Here is a 23,267-nt window from a genome sequence, read left to right as displayed (position 1 = left end):
ACAGGTTCTTGGAGTTGATTTAACTTGCCTGGCCACTTACCAAGCTGGAGCCCTCACAGGCAGGCCGACACCCCGCTCTTTGCTGCTGGAACTGCCGGTCAGCATTTGCATTTCACACACTTCTCTTATGAATTCTTCACCACCGCCCACGAGATGAAGTGTATTCTCCCCATTTTATGGGTGGAAACAGCTCAGTGAGCCCACTTAACCAAAAGAGCTGGAGAAGGAAGGACCACATCAATATCTGAACCCAGGTTTTTTGACTTAACAAAAAAGGTGACCCCAGGCTGTGCCCTGGCCTCCTTCCATGTCATCCCCGCAAGGCCACCTACCCCCAACTCCCTCGTCCCCCCGCCCTTGAGCTCCCAGCTAACTTTCCCTACAGTCTACTCCAGATTCTTCCCTGCACTTGGACCAAGAACAGTGTGCTTCTCTGCTGGAGGTGTTCCTTTTGTTTGGACTTGTAAATCTTCCATCCCATCCTTTCTTTCTAAGAAGCCATTTCTGACTTATCTACCCCACCCCCAGGCCATGCAACCACAGTAAGTCCTATGAAGGGATTTGGTACTTCTCTGGGTGGCAGTTTTTCCTATCTGCCCTCATGTATTTTGGTTAGTTCCGCATTTGTCTTACTGATCCTGTCCAGTGGGTTTCCAAACTGGGCCATTTTTGAGAGTGAAGAAGGGTGTTGTTAATAATTATGCTTAGACAACACAAACAGACTGGACTTCCCCAAACTGACCACCCAAGACTTGTAGGAGATTGAAAACCTCTTGAGTTGTTTTTTAAACCTCCCAAGGCTCTTAGCTGAAAGCCTTGAGTCCAGTATAAATGGTTTAAAAAAAAAAATCAGCAAATGTTGCAATGTATCTTTACTAGGACAGCTTTCCCTCTATGTTGGTTTTTTTGCAGTTGTTGATGAAGTATGGTTGATTTACAGTGTTATGCTGATTTCTGCTGTGCAGCAAAGTGACTCGGTTATACACATAGATACATTCTTTTTTTTATATTCTTTTCCATTATGGTTTATTCTCTGTTTTATAAATAGATCTACAAGTGCCTAAGTTTAGGTGTTTTGAAGGAAAACAAGTTTCTGAAAATTAAAGGAAAATGTTCAAAAAATCTGCAAACACCGCATACTTGTTAAGGACATCACGGCCTCCAAGACTACAACCTGTATTAAAGCTGTCTCTAAAATAGATGAAGTTACCATCCAGGAGGCAAAGGTTGGGAGAGCCAGGCTGACCCAGAAGTGGACAGGCCAGCCTGAGACTCCCAGTGGGCCTCTTGCTTGGGGAAGGCCCTTGGAGTTCGAGGTGCAGTAGGTTTCTGTGTAGGAGCACTGAGGAAGAGCCACGTGGGGCCAGAACTTCAAAATACAGCAATTTGAGGATCCATCACAGACAAACACCTGCATCTTCCTGGCCTTGCACCTCACCATTCCTGGTTAGGTGCCAGCCAAAGTAAGGGCGACTCCCCGCTCCCTCTCCCACAGAGAGCCAAACAAAGCAGGTCAGAAGTTAAAAAACCCAAGGAGAGACCAATTTAAGAGCTGTTCCTTTATCATCTGCCTTGAACTTTAGCTTACATAACACTCCACCTGATTGTTTCCCAGCCCAGAGCTTGTACATTTTCTTTCCCCACCCTGTCAGGTCTAGCCTTTGAACTGGAGTTTATCCTTGAGTATCTGCTTGGGGGATGCTGGGGAGGTTCTGCCCCTCCCCTCCTGTGTCTCCTGGTTGCATTACCTGCTGGGTCAGGGTCAGCGGGCTGTCAAGTTCTACTGAACAGCACGCAGGTGCAGTGCAAAGAGGTGACGCTCAGGCTTCCTTCGTTGGAATGAAGTGGGATTTCTGACGAAGCTCCATCCATATCTGAGACCTGAATTTTTTCTCATTACCATTATTTTCTCATTACAACTTCATTCACGCATGATGAGTGGTCCTGGGAATTCAGGCTTCTAAACAGGAGTTTGACTCCAGTGGTTTTCCCCGTAGTGTCCCCAGACGTTGATCTTTTTTCAGATTGTATCTTATTCCTGGTTAGTTGGCATTCCCCTGCCTGAAATCACGCTGCTGGCCCGGTGTTGGGGTTCCCCGACTCCTTGCCAAATCCTGCCGTAATTAGTGCTTTAGGACCGCAGCTATCAGGATCTGTGCACACTGGTGGGAAGAGGGGTGGGTGAACTCCAAGGGTTCAGGGCTTCATTGCTAGCCTGAGGTCTCCACTGCTCACTGCAGTTTGGATTTTTTCCCCTTGGGACGGGGGTCGGGGGAGGGATTAAGACCCACCCTGTAGACTGCCTGGACCACAGAACTGGCCCCGGGGCTCCTATTCCTCCCCATGTCACCTAGCCCAGCATGGGTGACAGGTGACTCTTTAAATAAAGCTGGTCTCCCGGCCTGGCCTGGCTCTGTTTCATTTGTAGGGGTGTCCGTGGGATTAAGTTTCCTGTTGTTGGAGTTGAAGGAGGGTGTGATTTAAATGAATTGCCTAACAAAGTGCTAGCTTGAAAAGGGTTTTAAAAAGAAATCCATTTCTTGATAAGACTGAGGGTTTTCCTTTCACCCTCAGCTGCTGCACTGGAGCTGTGGTTTGAGGCCCCTCTGCTCTTGGTCGCCGAGGAAACTGTTGAGAAAGCCTCTGGTGATTCCTGAGGTGTCACAGGGGATAGAGGAGTGTGTCTGTCTGCTCTCTATTTGATGCTCTCCTTGATGGGAGCAGTTTTGAGGGGTGCCACCAAAGAGCCTAGGCTTAGGGCTCCACAGACACGCGGGGAGCCCTCGCCCCAGCCCCACGCCAAGGGGCGGCTCTTACTGGCATTGAGAGAATTCACAGAGTCCATCTACTGCTTCCTTGATGGGCCCCCTCCCCAATTTAAATCATTCCTGCCTGTGAATAAGATTCCTACAGCATTAAATATTCAGTTAACCTGCTGATTTGGAGGCAGTGCTTGGTAAGGTTAGCTGGCTCTTAAAATTGTCACCGAGTGTGACAGTGTCACACGGGGCCGTCGGGAAGGCCAGTGTTGGGCCTGTGTTGCCCAAGGCAGCGGACAACTGAGTAACGGAGACGCCCAGCTACTCGGGATTATAGAACTTGCCAAATAGGGGAGAGAGAGAAAGGAACAATTATATTGGGTTGTTATCCCTTATTGGAGGGATAAGATACGGCTAGTAATATTTCAAAACCTTTTTTGTTATGAATTTTCTTTTCTTACCTCTTTATTTCTGCTTCCCTTCTCGAGATGAGTGCTTTCCCTTGCTTTACATCCACCTGTCCACATGATCTCAGCCATGCAGGCCATTGAGACCCTTTTTGCTACTTCAGGGGGTGGTGGTGAAAGGTTTCGGGTGCACAGCGTCGCCCACTGTTTAAGAGGTGAGGACTGAGTTACGTGGCCACCTACAGTCTGGCCATTTTTTACAGTCAGCCTCCCAGTACCCCCGATTCTGGTCTAGAACACAACAGATTAAAACTGGGCCTTGCTTTTGCGACAGGAAACAGGAAAACTGTGTATCTGTGTCAAAATCCATCTTTTCGTGCCTGATTTGAAAGTCTATAATTTACGTGGGCGGTGATCTCCGTGTTGGAACAAATCTCTTTTATTTGCTGCTGGAAGCTGCCTGGACCACTCATTAGTACATCAGAGGTCAGGTGCAAGCCTGGGCGGCAGCTGGCACACTAATGATTTCGTAGGGCTTTGTGTGACCGCTGGCCGCCTGTGGGGCTGTAAATCGGACTCGGGGTTCTAATTTTTATCAAAACCTCCAGGGAGTTAGTCCGACTTGCCTCTTGTGAGATTAAACTTAAGATAATATTTATAGTGGAGGGCAAAGGAAAAATAATACCTAATGGGAACATTGTGGGAAGAATGGTAGTGACCTATTAGAAGTAAATTATGTGGGGCCATTGGAGTAACTCATTTATGGGCTCAAAGAGTATTTATTAGGTCTTTAGCTGTGAGGAGCCCGTGCTGAGGCTGGGCTCCAAGCTTCACCCCACCACCGCTAGGTGGTCGCTGGGAGGGTTTCCCCCTCACGTATTATTCTTTAGGTATAATTTACATAAATAAAAAGTATACATTTTGACAATTCTTTTTAAATTTTTTGGTCATGCTGCACATCTTGCGGGATCTTAGTTCCCCCACCAGGGGTCGAACCTGAGATCCCTGCTGCCGCCATAGAAGCGCTGAGTCTTAACCACTGGACCGCCAGGGAGTTCCCCATTTTGACAATTCTATACACCTGTGTACCTACTCCTTCCACCAAGACAACATAAAGACACATCCATGGCTCCAGAACATCTCCCTTGAGTTCCTTCCAGTCACACCTGTGTCCACCCGCAACTTCTTTGATTTTTTTTTCACCTTAGTTTTGCCTTCACAGAAATAGAATTATGCAGTATATACTTTTGTGATTCTTGTTTTTCCATCAGGCATCTGTGTGATAGCACAAAATCAGTAATTCGTTCTCATTGCTAAAAGTATTCTACTGTGTGGACATATACCTGTCTGTTTCTCTGTTGATAGGGAAGTTTGATTTTTATTCTTGAACTGGAAGAATTTTTAAACACCCACATTTTATTCAAGTCAACAAGTTTATTTGTGAAAAACCATTTGGTAGGCAGTAACCCCAAACACAGTTCTGGTATGTTCCAGAGTGTCACTGAATGTCATGTAACTTGGATCTGTTGGAGGAAACCCCCCAGCACAGGGGTGTCACCTGCTCTTTTGTGGGGGCCATTGTTAAAGCCTTCCAGGAAGGAGAGAAACTGCAGGCTGTGGGCAGTCAACCCTGCTGGCCTTGGTGGTGGCGGCCAGCCGTGACTGTGCCTCAAAGCTGTGTGGTTGGGCAAAGATACCAAGACTCCAGCCTGAAAACCAGAATCCGACCAGCAGGCAAATGAATAGTCCAGAGAGCGAAGGAGCTCTTGCAGGTTGGGTCCCCCCAGAGGTTTGGATGGAGAACTTGTTTATCAGCATCTGGGGAGGAAGCAGGATGGATACGGGCCTATGAGGAGGCTCTCAGTGATGCCAGTGCGGCTGCCGGGGGCCTGAGTATAGCCGGGCTGGCATAGGGAGGGCACTCCAGGTACTCGAAGTGCAGGGACAGAGGCATAGCTTGTCTCTGGAGTTCCCACGTGTATTGTCCCACACTGAGTATTTTGTGACATCCTGATGATACCTTTATAAAACATGCTTCTTTGGGGGGCTTCACAAAGGCTCTGAGAAGTGCTGACTGTAGCTCTACGTGGGAAGCACTGTCTTCTGCCTGCTCTTTTTCCTACCCTCCTCGTCACCTCGACCTCTGCCCTTAGAGCTCCCTTGGAGGATTCTCCTGCCCTGAAAACCCAGCTGCACAGTCCCCGAGTATCATCAGGATCCCAGAAGAACACACACACCTCGGTTACATGTCCTTCCTTGCCTCCTACAGGCCCTACTTGAGTCAGACGTACTGCTGCAGCCTCAGGTTTCGGAGGGGAGCTGTGGTGAGAAATACTTGTAAGGCTCTTTCGTCTATGACTCTGGCAACACTGGAGGAAGGCGGTGTGTGTCATTGTTCTCTGGGGCTTCAGTGCTACAGGGGAAGTGGTTTCCTTTCTAGGATGAACTCATTTTCATGCTTTTTAATAATTCTGACAGTTTTCTGAGCCAAAAATTGAGGTGGTTTTTTTCTCTCTCTTTTTCACCAAATCTGCAAGTGAGCTCAGCCAAATTCAGTCATTTAACTGTAGAAACAACTTACTCCTTTAATTACCTGTGGCTTTTTATAAAAAGGCAGTGGTTCTGCTTTTTGCATGTGTTAATATTAGAAGCTGTGTGCCCAGGGTGGGTTCTTCCTGGAGGAGGGCCCTGAGACAGGGAATATAAAGTATAAGACATAAATGCTGCTGGAATATAAAGTGGGGATCCCATGTGCCTGGCTCTGGGGTGTTGGGACCTTGGTCCCACAAGCAGGGGAGCAGGTGATAGGGAGGAACAGGAAACTGGAGGAAGCCTCGTGGGTTGAGGCACTGGAGGAGCTGGGTCTTGCTGGGTGGTACATGGTGGTTGGTCGGTGTTGGGAAGCAGTGGTCATTGGGAGTGTGAAAATTTTCTTCTGAAAAATAGGAAAGGGATCATGATGTAGCTTTTGCAGTGGTACAAAAACCTCCGGGGAACAGCATGGGACGTTCAGTTATCATTGAACTATGCTTTCCCTTGGCACCAGCAACCACATTGAGTCTAAAGTTGTTAAGAGCTGGGCTGGGAGTTCCCTGGCGGTCCAGTGGTTAGGACTCAGCGCTTTCACTGCTGTGGCCCAGGTTCGATCCCTGGTCGGGGAACTAAAATCCTGCAAGCCGTGCGGCTCAGCACAGCCAAAACCAAAAAAAGTTGTTCGAGCTGATAGCATTCCTGTTTCCAACCCTTGCTCTTCAAATTTGCCTTGTCCACAGGAGCCAAAAAATTTGGCCTAGAACTGCTCTGACCCCACTTGTACACCCCCATCCCACTCTACCACCTGGTAGTCTTAACTCCTTCTCTTGTCTGTTGAGCCCAGGAATGACTCTTGTTCAGCTAGCTGGCCTTGGCAGGTCTTTTACCCTAGCCCTTGGGATTAGATGTGCCTTGACAATTCAACGTTTATGATTTTGGAAAGCTTATACTGCGAAACAGCACCACAAAGTAATGAATATTAGCAGTTCTTCAGTAAAATATATGAAAACTCACACTAAATGGTATAGATAAAAATTTGAGATCATTTTCACACCAGTTCAGGTTTTGCTGCCAAACAGCTTGTGTAAAAACTTTTGGTTTCCAGATCTGTTGAATTTGGGGATTGCAGAAGGGGGTTCTGGGCTTGTATGGGGCTACCCATGTTTGTTTCACCGGGTGTTTGAATGATACCCTCTGGGACTGCCCTCTTCCTTTACATTGCCTGAGACCACCCTCACTGTCCACCTCTGGAATCATCCCAACAAGCGAGCCCACTCGCCTCTACCCTTGTGTTTTGGAAAATCTAACAGCCAATCCTGAGCACACAAAACACAAGCCTTGCTTTCTTGCTGCTCCTCTGGGGCTTCTTTTCAGTCTCAGCCTCCACCTTCCACCTTCCAGCCAAGCAGAGTGGACCTGGACTCCCAGTCCCACATTGCCCGGCTCTCTGGTGTCCCCATGCCGGCCTTTCGTGTAGGTCTGATCTTGTTTGGGAACAGAAATTGGCACTTGACAACCTTTGTTCTTCACATGAATGGAGGTTGACCTGACATCAATTTATTAAATTTGAGAAGCCTTACTGTCCACACATGCAAGTAGGTATTTTCCTTCTGATTTGTCCAATGATGGAACAGTTGAATATATTATCAAATTGACAATTCTGGGCTTTGTAAAGAACAATATAAAAGGATATTCACTGCGGCATTGCTTGTGAGTTTTCAAAAATCAGGAAACAACATTAAAATCCTATCATCTGCAGGCGACATACCATGCAGCCATTCATAAAACAGGCAGCCCAACTCAAAACATTCTCCCAGTTAATATAATTAAGTGAAAAGGTCTAGTATAATGCTCTCCTATTTGTGTCTTTAAAAAGTTCACCTATGCATAGAATATAGCATATTTTTGGATGATTATATAAAAAAGTAGAAACAACTGAAAATTGGGTCAGATTTTTTTTTTTTTTTAATGGCTGCGTTGGGTCTTCGTTGCTGCGCACGGGCTTTGTCTAGTTGCAGCGAGTGGGGGCTACTCTTCCGCGGGCTTCTCATTGCCGTGGCCTCTCTTGTTGCGGAGCATGGGCTCTAGGCACAGGGGCTTCAGTAGTTGCAGCACCTGGACTCAGTAGTTGTGGCGCACGGGCTTAGTTGCTCCGAGGCATGTGGGATCTTCCTGGACCAGGGATTGAACCTGTGTCCCCTGCATTGGCAGGCGGATTCTTAACCGCTGTGCCACCAGGGAAGTCCCTGGGGCAGATTTTTTAAAAACGACTTACACCTGTGTATCTTCTTGCATTAAAAATGCATATGTGTTCCCTAACTTGTCTTAAAAAGTTTCCGACTCCTTTCCCCCAGAAAGAAGTAACTTGTCCACAGCTGGACTCTACTGTCTTGAGCTGGTGGTGATTGTGTAAGAAGGAGGGTCCAGATTCCTTTCTTTCACCTCTTCCCAGGCACCCCCCCAAGACCACAGCTCTGGCCAGAGATGTAGGAGGGCTTCTGTGAGTTTGAGAACACCGGCATTCAATGTATTTTCCCTAAATCAAGTAAAGCTTGGTTTTGGTGTTGTTGGATAGACTTAGTTGCGTGGCTGGACTTTACTCCTTGAATTTGGTTTACTATTTTTTTAATAGGAGAGCCTGCCGAGTGTTACATACAGATAAGGCTTCTGGTTGTCACCAGCCCACCTCCGCTTCGTGTCTGTAGTGGTGGGTGGAAACCTCCTTGTGTCAAGGCCTGAGTTTGTGGGAGGCCACATGTCCCCAGTCATTTTAAGGGATGTCAAAGAAATCTCAAAAAGTAAGTTTATAGCAGTTAATATTTATTATTTCAGTTGGGGGATCTTGACAATGAGAGGCCCCCTCCATACTTTTCTGTTTACACTTCTCACTGATGTGGATAGTTGTATTTTAACCTGGTGCTCCAACGTGAGTGAGTGAGTGAGTGTGTGTGTGTGTGTTCCTTGTTGGATCACATGTATCGATAATATAAAACTTAGAACATTCTTGTTCATTAACAGAGCACACTTTGTTTAAGCCCTGGCTAAGGTAAACCTGCCTGCTTGGTATTTTTATTTATTTATTTATTTCCTCTAACCCCCACCTCCCACCCCCATTCCTCTCCTTCGGGGCTCACATTCCTAGGTCTTTGTCTCCACTGGTATTTTAGAAATTTTGGGAGAGGAAGGCAGTGGGTGGGGTGTGTTCTGGAAGCTGGGGGCAGGGGAGAGGGTGGTCACTTGCAAGGTCAGAGGTCAGGCCTGCCCCATTCAGCTGGGCAGCCAGATTGTCGCCATGTGGGGGGGGAGGGGGCGTGTCCGCACATCTGCCCGGGAAGCCCCAAACAGGCAGCTCAGGCCTTGGAATTCCTGCCGCCAGAGGACTGCTCCTTCCCAGAGCCACAGTTCATGGCCTCTGCCACATTTCTTTCTGGCGGTTGGCCCTCTGAACAGTCATCCAGTTTATTCTTTTAAAATAACCTTAAGTAAGCTGGTTCAGAGAGAGTTGCACCCATGCACACCCGTGTGCACCTTTGCCTATTCACCGAGTCTCATAAGCTCTAAAATTGTAAGTTTTTGACCTTAGAAATTGTCAGGTGAGTGAGATGTGGAGCTTCTAAATGGAGTGTGACATCTTCCCAAAGTTTTGCTCTGATATTTCACTAGAAAGTTTCCAAAATGTGGGACTTCCCTGGTGGTCCAGTGGTTAAAACTCCATGCTTCCACTGCATGGGGCCCAGGTTTGATCCCTGGTCCGGGAAACTAAGGTCCCACGTGCTGAATGGTGTGGCCAAAAAAATTTTTTTTACAAAATGTGATCGCATTTTCAGGTTTTAGACAGTGTGTTCTTTTTAAAAAAATCAACAGTTGATTAAAAGCACCACTGAGGCTCTGCTTTTACCCACTTATACTGTCACCCCCAGCCCCAGCCCCCGTGGTCCTACAGTCAGTCTGGAATGGCAGAAGCACTGGCACTTCCAAGATCACAGGGTGTTCTAGGCGCTTAGAGCTGCGTCAGTCCCACGTGAAACACTGTCAGGTGGGGTCACATCCCAGGACCCCCGTTTGCCCATTTTAGAGGTACCTGGGCTCTCAAGGCTGGACATGTGGGGGCCTGCAGCCTAAGGTTCTTCCCTACTCGCAGGAGCCCCACAGACTCCTAAAGCAGGGGGACACTAGTCAGTTCACACAGTTGTCCAAGAAAAGGTTAACTCCTGAGCAGAGGTAAAGAGAAGATTGCTTAGCTGTTTGGTAAGAGCAGGGAGCCTTGTGCCAGGAGATTTTCACACTTCACATTAGCAGGAGTGATCCCTTTATTCCCGTGACAAATGGAGGGAGCAGAGGGGAGGGATGTGGTTGAGTCATGGAAACTGGCTGGAGAATTGCTTTAGCACCATGTCGTAAAATGAGAGTGTTGGGGCTTTTCCCCACAGTTATCCAGTTTAGCATTTTTCGGTTCGTATCTAAGGCTGGCTTGGGAATTTTAGATTTATCAAATGAGAAAGATTAGATAGTCTCTAAATGGTGGACCTTCTTCAAAAAGTGATTAGCCTTCACAAAGGAAGGCAGATGCCTCCAGGGTTCCGTCTCCCACGGCTGCTGGAAACGTACAGTACAGGACAAAAATCGGGCACTAAAGTTACAAACCCGATCACGTTTCCCTCCTGTAAAATAGGGTCCAGAAAACTTGCCGTATCACAACCATTTCTTCAAAGTAGGAACGTGATATCCTAAGTCTTTCCTTTTTCCATTCCTGGACCCAGAGTTCTTGGAGAAGCAACCTAACCCCTGCTGGATCACACACCCCCTACGTGGAGCAGGCTGTTCAGCTGACAGTCATTTGGGCAGTCATTTCCTCGTGGACACGCACTACGCCGAGACTTTGGTTGGAATAAAATAAATAACCTGGAGAATGAGAGGAGCCGCGTTCTCGCTCTGCCCCAGGCCCTTTCTGTGTGCGACTTTCAGCCTAATAGGAACTTTCTGGGTCTCTGTGCTTTGGACAGGGTAACCAGCCTCTGTGCGTTGGGACCAGCCCTTGCTCCCTATGCAGCCTCTTCCCCTGGAGATTGAGTGCTTGTGTATGTGAAAGACACCCCCCGCCCCAGCCCCGACACACACACATGCACCCTTCCCTGCCTGTCTAGTGTTGGCTCGCTTTCCTTCACCCCAGGTGTACCAGAGGCAAACTGAAGCTCTGCTCTTGAAAGCAAGCCAGCAAACATTTATAGACAGCGGCCCTAAGTGCCGGCTCTGGGGAGGGATGCAGCGGAACTGGCCCCGTTCTGTGCCAAGGTGCTTTGGCTCCTGAGAGCTCAGCTCTCAGCAGGTTTATCAGCAGGTGGAGGTGGTGCCAAGCCGCTCCCACCTCCCAGCAGCACGCAGGGCCCCAGGGAGGCACAGAGCATCGTATAAAGCAGCGCTGTCAGCACCGGCTGCCTCCCAGGGTCAGCTCCTTGGAACAACTTGGCAGGAAGAAGAAAGACAAGAAGCTGGCTGACTTTACCATTAGCCTTTGGCCTCTGTTCCAGAAGCTTAAGTCTGCACCTTGCTTGAGTGCCTTGGGTGCACTCGTGTCCTTGATGGGGGGACGGTGGCAGCCAACTGCCGTGTGAGGGGGATTGATCCTGGCCCCCAGCCTGGTTTCCACCCCAGAGCGTGGGGTGGCAAGAGGAACTTGTCGATTTATCCTTTCATTCCGGCCACCAATCTCAGACCATGGAGACAATCTTGGAACCTTTCTGGGTAATTAATCTCCGATACAGGGAAATCTCTTATGGAGGATGATTGTTTTCTTTTGTTTTTGTTTTAAATAGTTTTATTCATAGGACTGTATAATTACTGTCAATTACTAAGGTCAGTTGATGAGCACCACATTTAAAATATTTTTTTTTACCTTTTTTTCAGCCACACTGCGTGGCATGCTGAATCTTAGCTCCCCAAGCAGGGATCGAACCCGTTCCCCCTGTAGTGGAAGCACAGAGTCTTAAGCACTGGACCCCCAGGGAAGTCCCTGGAGGATCATTTTGTTTTATCTTTGCCTTTGTGGTGTCTCAATTGTGGTTGTGAATGGAACTGGAGTAGAACGAGGGTGTTGGTTGTTTTTTCTTTGGGTGGGGATGGGGGGAACAAGTTGTCCTCACAGTCGCCTGCGGGGCTCCTGCTCCCTATGGGTGTGCTTGTTTATTGTGGGGTCCTGGGATCCAGAGCACCCCGCCACCCACCCCCTTGTCATTAACACCTGGCCCTCTCTGGTCCCCAGGTGCTGCACCTGTACTGTGACACGTGCTCAGTGCCCATCTGCCGAGAGTGTACTGTGGGCCGGCACGGTGGCCACAGCTTCGTCTACCTCCAGGAGGCGCTGCAGGACTCACGGGCGCTCACCATCCAGCTGCTGGCTGATGCCCAGCAGGGCCGCCAGGCCATCCAGGTCAGTCCCTCCCCACCCTTCACCTGTTTCCCTGGTTCTTTCTTGCATATAAAACCTTCCCCACTCCCTTTCAGATGGCGTGTGTAGATTATTGGGCAGACTCCAGTGTCTGGAGGCCATGGGACAACGCCCCACATGAGCCCACGTGACACCCATGCAGCAGCAATCACATGGGGGGGCAGTGCATGGAGACCTCACAGTCTGGTGAAGATGACAGTGATGTGGCTGGAGTTACTGGCTGGTCAGGGCTTCTTCCAGATACCCTGGCTGGACCCCTTCACATCAGCTGCCTGTTTGCCATCCAGCTGCCTCCCCAAATCCAAGTGGATATTAGGGTGTTCAGTCAGGACTATAGAAAGACTGGGTGCTCATCTTGCTACTCAGATTTGTTTATAGGTGAGAAATAAGTGAGCATGGGAAATTTCATTTAAGGTTGAATCTCAGACTCTTTCCTGGGTGATAAATAAAGGTCATGCCATGGTTATTTACTTTTATTTTTAATTTTATTTTATTGGAAGCACTAGCTATTGCTACGCTATGCCATGCTATTTTATTCTATTCTATTGGAAGCATTAGATGTCCTGGTAATTTAGACCCTTGTTTCTGTTGAATTCCCATCCCTCTGGGGCTAGGAAGGGACACGTGTAACTCTGAGATATAGTGAAGTTCTCTTACATAGGCAGGTAATAAATACTGTGCCTTAATTTTTGAATCTTCTTGCCTGATCCAGGTGACAAGGTTTTAGGAAAACAAAAAAAACAGGTTGTTTCCCTCATCTGGTAGGATAAGCTTGAAAGTCAAGAAACATTGCTAGGACTTCCCTGGTGGCGCAGTGGTTAAGAATCCACCTGCCAGTGCAGGGGACACGAGTTCGATCCCTGATCCGGGAAGATCCCACATGCTGTGAAGCAACTGAGCCTGCAAGCCACAACTACTGAGCCCACGTGCCACAACTGCTGAAGCCTGTTCTCCGCAACAAGAGAAGCCACTGCAATGAGAAGCCTGCGCACCGCAATGAAGCATAGCCCCCCACTCGCCACAACTAGAAAAAGCCTGCGCACAGCAATGAAGACCCAACACAGCCATAAGTAGATAGATAGATAGATAAATATTTTTTAAAGTAATCGAATAGGAAACTGTTTAGAACGAGTATTTGAATACATGAATTATTTTTAACATAAGACTTTTTTTGGAAATGGTAAAGAATCAATCGTGTGTTCTAGGGTGGGCAGATGGTTTAGGATTTTAATAAGTTTCCCAGCAGCTATCAGCATTCCTATGTGTGATACTGAAGTGATCTTTCTGATGAGTCAAGTAATCTGATATCCAAGTCACTTTCACTCTTCACGAAAGTACATTTTGGTCACTTATGTAATTAGAGGATTTCATAAAGGTGTACAGATTCCCCGGGGGACATCCAGAGTTTGGGTCAGGAATATAGTTGCTCTCCATGTAAGACCGCCTTGATTCATTACTTTTATTTCTTTCATCACATTTAAGATGCCATTAACTGTAAGATATGCACATTTATTTTATGTACAGCTAACAAAGGGAAAAAACCCACTGACAGTGTTAAGATGAATCATAGTTTCAAAGATATTAAATGTGATAAAAATTACATTTTAGAGTGAACTACAGTAATTCCCCCATCTGGTACTGGTATGGTGGCCTTTGAGCTTATGGGTGACACTTGCATTCTCTAGTATCTTCTATCAGGACACTTTAAATACCTGTCATCAGGCCACCACTGTTCTCCATGGCAGACATCACTAATCACTTTCTGCACCCTTCCTTGTGAAACCCAGATTTGGCCTCAGACTCCTCCTCAGTACTAAGTGGCCACCACTCAGCAGTCAGCTGGCATCACTGACTTGCCTCAACTTCAAGTGTTTGATTGAATCTGTTAACATTTGAAGTTAACATTTTTTCTCAAGCCCCCATGCTTGTTAGGTGACCCTCCCTCCCTCCCTCCCTTTTTCCTTCCTTTCTTTCCTTCTCTTTCTTTCTTTCAAGTGTGTGATTCTGTTTTCAGAGTTTCCCCAGCCCTTTTACCCACTGCCATTTTCCCCCAACCCACCTGCCTCTTGGCGTCCTTCAAATGCCCTGCTTAGATAATGGGAACTAGTTAAGCAGGTCCTGGTCTGCACGTCTTGGAATGCAGTGCTTGCCGGCGTGTTGTGTAGGATTTGGAGAAGAAAGATCCATTTGGTCTCTTCACATAGGACTTTTATGACTCTAGGAATGGGGATGACTCAAATTATAGCCAGAGCTTTGCTCCCCTTTGACCTATTTGGAAAATGGAAGAAATAGTTCCTGTCATAGGATGGGAGTTAACCCAAGGGCCTGCTAGGGACCTGGGAGGAAACAGTGGGAGCAGCCTGGCTAGGAGGGTAGGCGGCGACCACCCCTGCTCTCTGGCCAGTTCTTGCCCTGTAGGAATGTGGACCTGTTATTTCCATATCTTCTGATTTTAATGGAAATTCAGTTTGGTTAAGTAATACGATGTTAATATAAACAGAAGGCAGTTTGCTGCCTTTGCTTTCCATCGAGGAAGCGTTAAAGAAATGTTGTGGACCTAGGCTTGGTTGCCTCAGTCAGATGTTGATGTGGATACCAGCTCTGTACTAATTAATAACCAACACATCTGAAAACAGGGTATACCGGTTAATAACCTACCAACCTACCCTTTCACAGTCATGCTATGTGAGGCTGGGGCTGCAGTGTTCATTTCAAACCACGTGTCTGGAAGTGGGGAGAAGGGACTTGCTTCTTCCTTTTGACTTCCTGTTCTTATCAGCAGTATTTTTTTACCCTGGCAGCAGAAGTTGGTTCCAGTTTCCAGCTTTTGCCACTCCCAGAATGAGCTGGGCCTGGGGTGTCCTTCCCTCATACTTCTGGGTCCTGGTAACCCCTACTTTCTTTGTTCTCTGAGCCCAAGGAGTGGTAGCTACTGACTGCAGTTACTGTCTGTCTTAATCCTCAGTATGCCCTTTGCATTAGCAGTTCCCCGCTTCCTGTTTAACCAAATTCCCTGTATTAAATCGTCTCTGCTTGAATGTCTAGTGAGGTTTCTCTTCCTCTGAATCAATCCTGACAGACAGCCCGAGACACCCTGTTATGGTATCTGCTTACATGCACACTTATTTGATCCGTCAGTCTAACTTTCTGTGTTTCGGGTAATTTGGATACAGCCATCTATTTCAACTTGTTGGCTACTGTATTAGTTTCCTAGGGCTGCTCTAAACCAGGTAACTTAAAACAATAGGAATTTGTTTTCTCACGATTCTGGAGGATAGAAGTCAGAAATCAAGGTGTCAGCAGGGCTATGCTCCACGTGAAGGCTCTAAGGAAGAACCTTCCCTTGCTTCTTCCTGCAGGTCGTGGTCTGCAGGTCTTGGCTTGTACCTGTGTTACTTCCAGTTTCTGCCTCCATCCTCACGTGGCCCTATGGGATATCAGTCACTGCATTTAGGACTTACCTAGCCCAATACGACCTCATCTTAACCACGTTCTGAAAATTCAGGCACGCCTGAATTTTGGCAGGACGATATTTAACCCAGTGCAGTTACGTAGTGCTTTGATAGGACATGGTTATGGCCGTAGACACGAGCAAGTATAAAATGTATAGATTGTTCCTGTTAGAACCCAGTGCTAAGTACCGTGCACTGTGTACCTGGCCCACCTTAGTTCAGTCTGTAATGACACTTGGGACAGGATAGTAAAGATGGAACGGAAACACTGTGGATAGGTGTCCTTTACTTCCGATTTTAGAGAAGAAGTGGCATCTGAGCTGGGTTTTGAGATTTCAAGGTGACTTTGGAAGAGAAAGGCATCCCAGGCCAAACTGTGAGCCACCCAGATCGGCCAGGTGCCAGCTCCGATCCGCTCAGTGGATCCTTAGGCCTCACGGGGATGGGGGCAGGGAGTGCAGTGAGCAGGTGTCATCAGACTGAGAGGGTGAAAGGTGGTCAGTTAGGGGTCCCAGTTGTAAGTGACTGAATGAGTCATAGCTGATTAGCCGGGAGCATATTCATGAAAATAAGCCTGGTCATGTATTGTTTGATCCATTTGTGTGAGATATCCAGGATAGACAAGTCTGTAGAGACTGTAGGTTATGCATGCAATGGGGGAGAGGGAGGGGAGATGGAGAATGACTGCTTCACAGGCGTGGAAGCTTCGTTTTGGGTAAAGGTGTTCTGGAGCCAGATGGTGGTGGTGACTGCACCACATTGCATGTGCTGAATGTCACTCGTGGGACATTTTATGCTGCATGTACTTTATTACTACAATTTAAAAACAAAACAAGGTAGGAAGTGTGAATAGGCCTATCTGTATGATGTGAGCTAAGTAGGATGAGGGGAGAGGATGACCAGGGGCTGGACTCAGCTCTTCCCATATATTGTCCTGCATTTTTCTCACTTTCACTCTGAAGTTGGAGAAGGCCAGGAGCTTGTCTGAACTGGTAGGAGGTGGAGCTAGGATTTGAACCTGGGTTTCCTGAGCCCTAGGATGACCATCCAGCCTAGCTTGTCCAGGACTGTGCCTGCTTTAGATGTGTTTCGTGTCCCAGAAACCGTTCTCTGCAGGGCACACAGATGACTGGTCACCTGTAGCTGATTCCTGAACCCAGGCAGGTTCTAAACCCTTGAGGCTTCCCTGGGTCCCTCCTAATCTGGGCCACCTGCTCTAAAGCCTGTTGCAGCATTTGCAGTCAGTTTGGACTCCCTGATTTAATACCTCAGTATCTCCAATCCTTGTGGCTTTTCAAGGCACATCATGTAATATTCATGAAAACACCAGGCCTCTGTCTGGATTAATTTTTTATGAACAACCATACGTCTGATTAAACGGGCTGATTTACGGGGGCTGATGGTACAGGGTCGGGGCATGGGGCTGCAGAGGTGGTCTCTGGCCATAGGCATGGCTTCTCAGGTGCATCAGACACTGTTTCCCAGTTTGCACTTGGTGTTGGTTCTGAGCTGGGCTGCGGCCTGTTGCACACCTTCCCCCGAGGGATGTGCCCGGCCTGCGAGGTTTCCCCCAGGTGGGGAGCCTGTCTGTGGGAAGTTGCTCGTGCACCTGCAGTCGTACATTTCACATCTGATCCCCAGTCCGTTTTGGGCTGTGACCCAGCTACACTGGTTTCACTGTGTCAGACTATCTCTTAATAGTCCTGACATTCACTGTGTAGGTGCCATTTCTCATACAAAGAAATGCTGCCCTTGCCAAGCAGCTCCTTCAGTTACATGTCAAACAGATGCCCTTCTCTCCCCCAGTGCCTGCTTTCTTTCCAAGGAAGTGGACCTCGAGGTCTGGGTTGGGGGCCTAAGGCGTTAGCTTTTCGGGGCTGAAGAAAGCAGCCTTAAGTGTTGCGTGTGAGGAGGGAAGGTACTTCTTGCTCTGAGGTTGTTTTTGGTTTTCCAGCTGAGCATCGAGCAGGCCCAGACGGTGGCGGAGCAGGTGGAGATGAAGGCAAAAGTGGTACAGTCGGAGGTCAAAGCTGTGACTGCGAGACACAAGAAGGCCCTGGAGGAGCGGGAGTGTGAGCTGCTGTGGAAGGTAACGTGGTGGGGGGGCTTGCATGCCCACCCCACCCTGGGGCTCCTCGGTGGCCGGCACGGCCTCTGAACCACAGCAGGGTGACAGCGTGCTGATGTCACACCCTGGATCCCGGCTCTGAGTTTAGAACGCTTGGTAGTTTTCTCCTAAGTCTGTCTGCAGAAAGATGCAGGGGTCCCCCTCCGAGTAGTAAGACGACAAGAAGCCTTTTCAGAAGCAGTCGGGTCCCCGAGACTGGACAGAGTCTCAAGTTTTCTCTTGCAGGCACTCAGGTGGAAGCAGAAAGAAGGGAGTACAATGGAGACTGCTGTTAGGAAAGCAGGCTGCTAACACACGTCCTTAGTTTTGGTGTCCCGGCTGGTTGGACTTCCTGACCCCTTGTGGAAAACCAGTTTTCCACTGGTGGGGGCAGTGAACGTGTGCCCTTTCTTCCTGTTGGAGCCGGAAAGAGCACTGAGCACGCTGGTGTGCTGTTTAGATAAAATCAGCTGGAGGGGTGACTCGCCCCGCCCACGTCCCCCGCAGCATTTTCTTCTCTGATCTTGCGCTCTCACTCAGGTAGAAGAGGGCAACATGCCTAAGAGGGGCCAGTACCTCATGCCAGTTCAACTGGGATCACCTTCTCTGAACCCAGGAACAAGACTATACAGAGCTGATGTGAACGGGTGTGGTGCTTGTTTGGCTTATTGCAAACTATATGATGGTGGGGACCGCATGTCGATTTCTGAAAGTGATCCTCGCCAATTTCCTGTCCCCTAAGAGAGTAAATTGTATTGGCCTTTGGGAAGGTTGTGTGGGCTTTTGCGTTGCCTCTTCCTTTGAGTTAGCTCTGTATCTAGCTGCTTTTGCTTCTTCTGACTCTCTACTGCCTTTTGACAGAAGAGAAGAGTCCTTGGATGGAAACAGTCCAAGATTTAATTCACATGATTTGTTCAGGCACTTTTGTGGGCCTGACACAGTTTTCAGACCCTCCGATGTCCCCAAGGTCTGCCAGTCCCATGCCACCCACGAATGTTAATTATAACTGAAAGGGGGCCCCTTCTTGCAACCTGAGAGCTCTGTGGTGAACTCTGCCACAAACTTGCTCTTCTGGATCTGCTGATGAAAAGGCCTTTGTGTGCAGGGGTTTCTGCAGATCTCACCTTAGTTACCCTCCCTCCGGTGGGGCTGAGGACCTCTCTCAAGGCAGTTCTCTTTCAGGAGGAATAGAGAGCACTTTTTTTTTTTTTTTACCGTAGGAGAAGCAAGTTGGGAAGGACAGTCAGTCTCTTATTCATGTTATCAATTTCGTTTTTACTTGCCTAAAAACTCATTCTTGGATAAATCCAAAATCAGCTTGCTCATTCTGGACACACCTCAGTCCAATTTGTGCTTGCTGTTTTGCCGGGGTACCATGCCCCAAATCCTGTGGGAGTCCCCCTTCTTCTTCACTAATCACTGATTTTTCTGCTCCCTCTTGCCTGGCTCTGTCTGGGCACCTCCTTCTTACACAGTGTTGTTGTTTTTTTTTCTTGCATCCTGGTTATTGGAGATAACTTGAGTGCTGGGTGACCCAGTTATAGGTATCTGGATGCATGTCCTTTCTTGTGGCTTGTGCATTTCCAGTGGACATGGCTGCCTCTTGGCGGGTAGCTGCAACCATCCGGTTGAGGAATCGGAATCGAGGCCGAGAGGTTTGGCCCAGTGCAAAACCAAACGACAGGGCTTCTCTTTGATCTGTCCCCCCATGGGCTTCTCTGCACACACACGTCCTTCCAGAGTGGACAGATGAATACACATGAATCAGGTCCAAAATCATGTTATCCACCCCCCACAGGAAAATCGGATTAAAATCCAGCCCTTCCAACAGTGGACCCTTATTCTGAAGTAGACTTTCTGTGGCTTTCAGATTGGTCAAGCACTCAGAAGTCATGGTTCTCTCTGCAAAACAGCACGCACTGGCTGGGCGACTGATCTGTTCTTTTCAGAGGAAACCACTTAAACTTAGAGGACTGAGTTATTTCCTGCAAAAGAATGGAGAACTGAACTGATTAGTCAGACAAAAATCCCACGTTCCCTAATAGTGTGAGCTGAGTCAGAAGCAGGTCAGAACCCGTGTTTACATATCACGGTGTTTTAGATTTAGAGGCCCCTTTGGAAATAATACAGGCCAACAGTTGCTAAAAAGCTGGTATCTCCAAATTTGGGGTGTGGGACCTCTCAAGCTCCCTGATGAAGATTTCTAACCCCCGTGAAGAGAGAAAACGGGACAAGGAAAGAGCTGGGTTTGTGATCCTCACCAAATCCTTCATTTTATTCTCTCCACACACAGGCTTTCTGTCTCTGATTTTGTGTGTGTGTGTGTGTGTGTTTATGTGTTTATGTGTTTATGCGTTTATGCGTTTATGCTGAGAGACCGAGAGAGAAATATCCTTCAGGAAACTTCAGGCCCTCTGTACATAGGAGCATTTTCGATTCAGTCTGTTGGGAGTGCATGACCAGCCTTGTACTACAATTTGTTGGTCTATCCTGCCTCTGGTCCCCTTTCTGCCACTTTTCTCTCCACGTTCAAGGCCACCTGTTCCTGACAACCCTCTGTCTAAATCAGGCCTCCCTCGTCACTGTCTGTCACACTCTTTTTCTACCCTCTAACCCCTAGCACTGTCTGAAATTGTCTTGCAGCATTTCTTTGCTTGCTTAGTATCTGTTGCTTTAAACTCTAAGCTCAGTGGGGCGGGGCCCATGTTTTCTATGGGCCACATGTACCTCCAGCGCCTGGCACAGAGTAGGTGCTCAGTAAACGTTTCTTTGTTACATGGCTGTTTCTAACTTCTATTTAATTTCTAACGGAGAGAAAATTTGCAGGAATAATAAAAGAGCCCCTTGTATCCTTTACCCAGATTCACTGATTATTTACCTCTTGCCCCATTTTCATCATTCTCTCTCAATAGGAGAGTGTGTGTGTGATTTGACAGTAAGTTGGAGTGTTGGAGACACTTCCCCTTTACACCTAAATGTTTCAGTTTATTTCCTCTGAGCAAGGATATTCTCTTAATCACAGCTAATCAAAACCAGGAAGTTGAATCTTGATACAACACCAATATCTAATCCTTAGTCTGTAGTCACATTTCACCAATAGCGGGTTGGTGTGTTTGTTTGTTTGTTTGGTTGGTTTGGTTTGGTTTGGTTTGGTTTGGTTTGGGTTTTTTTGGGCCGTGCCGCATGGCTTGTAAGGTCTTAGTTCCCTGACCAGGGATCGAACCCACGCCCCCTGCAGTGGAAGCGCGGGGTCCTAACCACTGGACCATCAGGGACATCCCACCAATAGTGTGTTAATAGCAGTGTCCTCCCAGTCCAGGTTCAGTTGTTGCGTTTAGTTGTCAGGTCTCTGTAGTCATCTCCTGTGATCAGAGACAGTTCCCCAGCCTCCCTCTGTCTTTGGATTTTGCCACTTTGGGGGAATGCAGACCAGACGTTTCTGCAGACCCTCCCTCAGTGTGAGGTTTCCCTCGGTATGAGTATGTCAGCCGATGTGCTGTTTTCTCTCCTCGTTCTAAGCCTCTGTGTCCTCTCTCCCGGCTCTCACCTTTCCCTCCAGGTAGAGAAAATCCGCCAGGTGAAAGCCAAGTCCCTGTACCTGCAGGTGGAGAAGCTGCGGCAAAACCTCAACAAGCTGGAGAGCACCATCAGCGCCGTGCAGCAGGTCCTGGAGGAGGGGCGGGCGCTGGACATCCTGCTGGCCCGAGACCGCATGCTGGCGCAGGTGCAGGAGCTCAAGACCGTGCGCAGCCTCCTGCAGCCCCAGGAGGACGACCGGGTCATGTTCACACCCCCTGACCAGGCCCTCTACCTCGCCATCAAGTCCCTCGGCTTTGTCAGCAGCGGGGCCTTCGCGCCGCTCACCAAGGCCACGGGCGACGGCCTCAAGCGGGCCCTCCAGGGCAAGGTGGCCTCCTTCACCGTCATCGGCTACGACCACGACGGGGAGCCCCGCCTCTCAGGAGGCGACCTCATGTCGGCTGTGGTCCTGGGCCCTGACGGCAACCTGTTTGGCGCGGAGGTGAGCGACCAGCAGAACGGGACATACGTCGTGAGCTACCGGCCGCAGCTGGAGGGCGAGCACCTGGTGTCGGTCACCCTGTGCAACCAGCACATCGAGAACAGCCCCTTCAAGGTGGTGGTCAAGTCCGGCCGCAGCTACGTGGGCATCGGGCTCCCGGGCCTGAGCTTCGGCAGTGAGGGCGACAGCGATGGCAAGCTGTGCCGGCCCTGGGGCGTGAGCGTGGACAAGGAGGGCTACATCGTGGTCGCCGACCGCAGCAACAATCGCATCCAGGTGTTCAAGCCCTGCGGCGCCTTCCACCACAAGTTCGGCACTCTGGGCTCCCGGCCCGGGCAATTCGACCGGCCCGCCGGCGTAGCCTGTGACACCTCCCGCAGGATCGTGGTGGCCGACAAGGACAATCATCGCATCCAGATCTTCACCTTTGAGGGTCAGTTCCTCCTCAAGTTCGGTGAGAAGGGCACCAAAAACGGGCAATTTAACTACCCTTGGGATGTGGCGGTGAATTCCGAGGGCAAGATCCTGGTCTCCGACACGCGGAACCACCGGATCCAGCTGTTCGGGCCCGATGGGGTCTTCCTGAATAAGTATGGCTTCGAGGGGGCTCTCTGGAAGCACTTTGACTCCCCGAGGGGGGTGGCTTTCAACCACGAGGGCCACTTGGTGGTCACCGACTTCAACAACCACCGGCTCCTGGTTATTCACCCGGACTGCCAGTCGGCCCGCTTCCTGGGCTCAGAGGGCACCGCCAATGGGCAATTCCTGCGCCCACAGGGCGTGGCCGTGGACCAGGAGGGGCGCATCATCGTGGCCGATTCCAGGAACCACCGGGTGCAGATGTTCGAGTCCAACGGCAGCTTCCTGTGCAAGTTTGGCGCCCAGGGCAGTGGCTTTGGGCAGATGGACCGGCCCTCCGGCATCGCTGTCACGCCGGATGGGATGATTGTCGTGGTGGACTTTGGCAACAATCGAATCCTCATCTTCTAATCACATTCCTAGGCCTCTCTGTTTGGGGTGCGCGTGTGTACGTCTCTCTCTCTCTCCCCCTTTTGAAATTCAAAGAAGAAACCGTCTCAGGGAAATTTTTTTTTTCTTTTGTTTAAAGACAACAAGAAAAGTACAACATTGCTTATGTCCTACCTCATCTTTATTTTTTTACAGATGAATGTACGTATCTTTTCTGCAGGGATTGAGCCTGTGAAGTGATGATCTCTATCTACCTCAGAAACCTTTACATTTCCTTCTCCAACAGGCCCTCTGCCCTCCCAGCCTCGCTCAGTGGAGTTCACGTTTCCTCTCCCCTCCGTGGGGCGTGACATGCACAAGCCTAGCATCTCTGTGGCTGGGAGGGTGCTGGATGTGTGCGGTGGGGTGCATTCTGTAGATTGAGCCAAGCAAACACGAGAAAACTACTAAGTTAAAAAAAAGAAAAAAAACTATAAAACGTGGAAAAATGGGATTTAAGATGCTTAATTGTAGAGTATTTGTGTTCTTGAGAATACTGTGTTTATGGGGTTAGGCTGTGTGGTGTGATCTTGATC

The 23,267-nt window shown here is 48.8% G+C and overlaps 1 protein-coding gene across 1 annotated transcript in view; it reads left to right on the top strand.

The window, feature by feature from the left end:
- Nucleotides 1-22,713, top strand: part of TRIM71 (tripartite motif containing 71) — a gene marked incomplete at both ends in the record, with an annotated part of 57,667 nt that extends 34,954 nt beyond the window's left edge. Inside the window, 3 exons of the mRNA XM_082637541.1 lie at nt 11,958-12,125; nt 17,550-17,684; nt 21,262-22,713. Coding sequence (XP_082493667.1) covers nt 11,958-12,125; nt 17,550-17,684; nt 21,262-22,713 — 1,755 coding nt within the window. The remainder of the gene's footprint in view (nt 1-11,957; nt 12,126-17,549; nt 17,685-21,261) is intronic.
- Nucleotides 22,714-23,267: the final 554 nt, after the last annotated feature.

This window comes from Mesoplodon mirus (assembly GCF_964341445.2).
Source record: "Mesoplodon mirus genome assembly, chromosome: 12".
NCBI classification, from domain to species: domain Eukaryota; kingdom Metazoa; phylum Chordata; class Mammalia; order Artiodactyla; family Ziphiidae; genus Mesoplodon; species Mesoplodon mirus.
The sequence above is the reverse complement of the archived record's forward strand: the minus strand, read 5'-3'. Positions and strand labels throughout refer to the sequence as shown.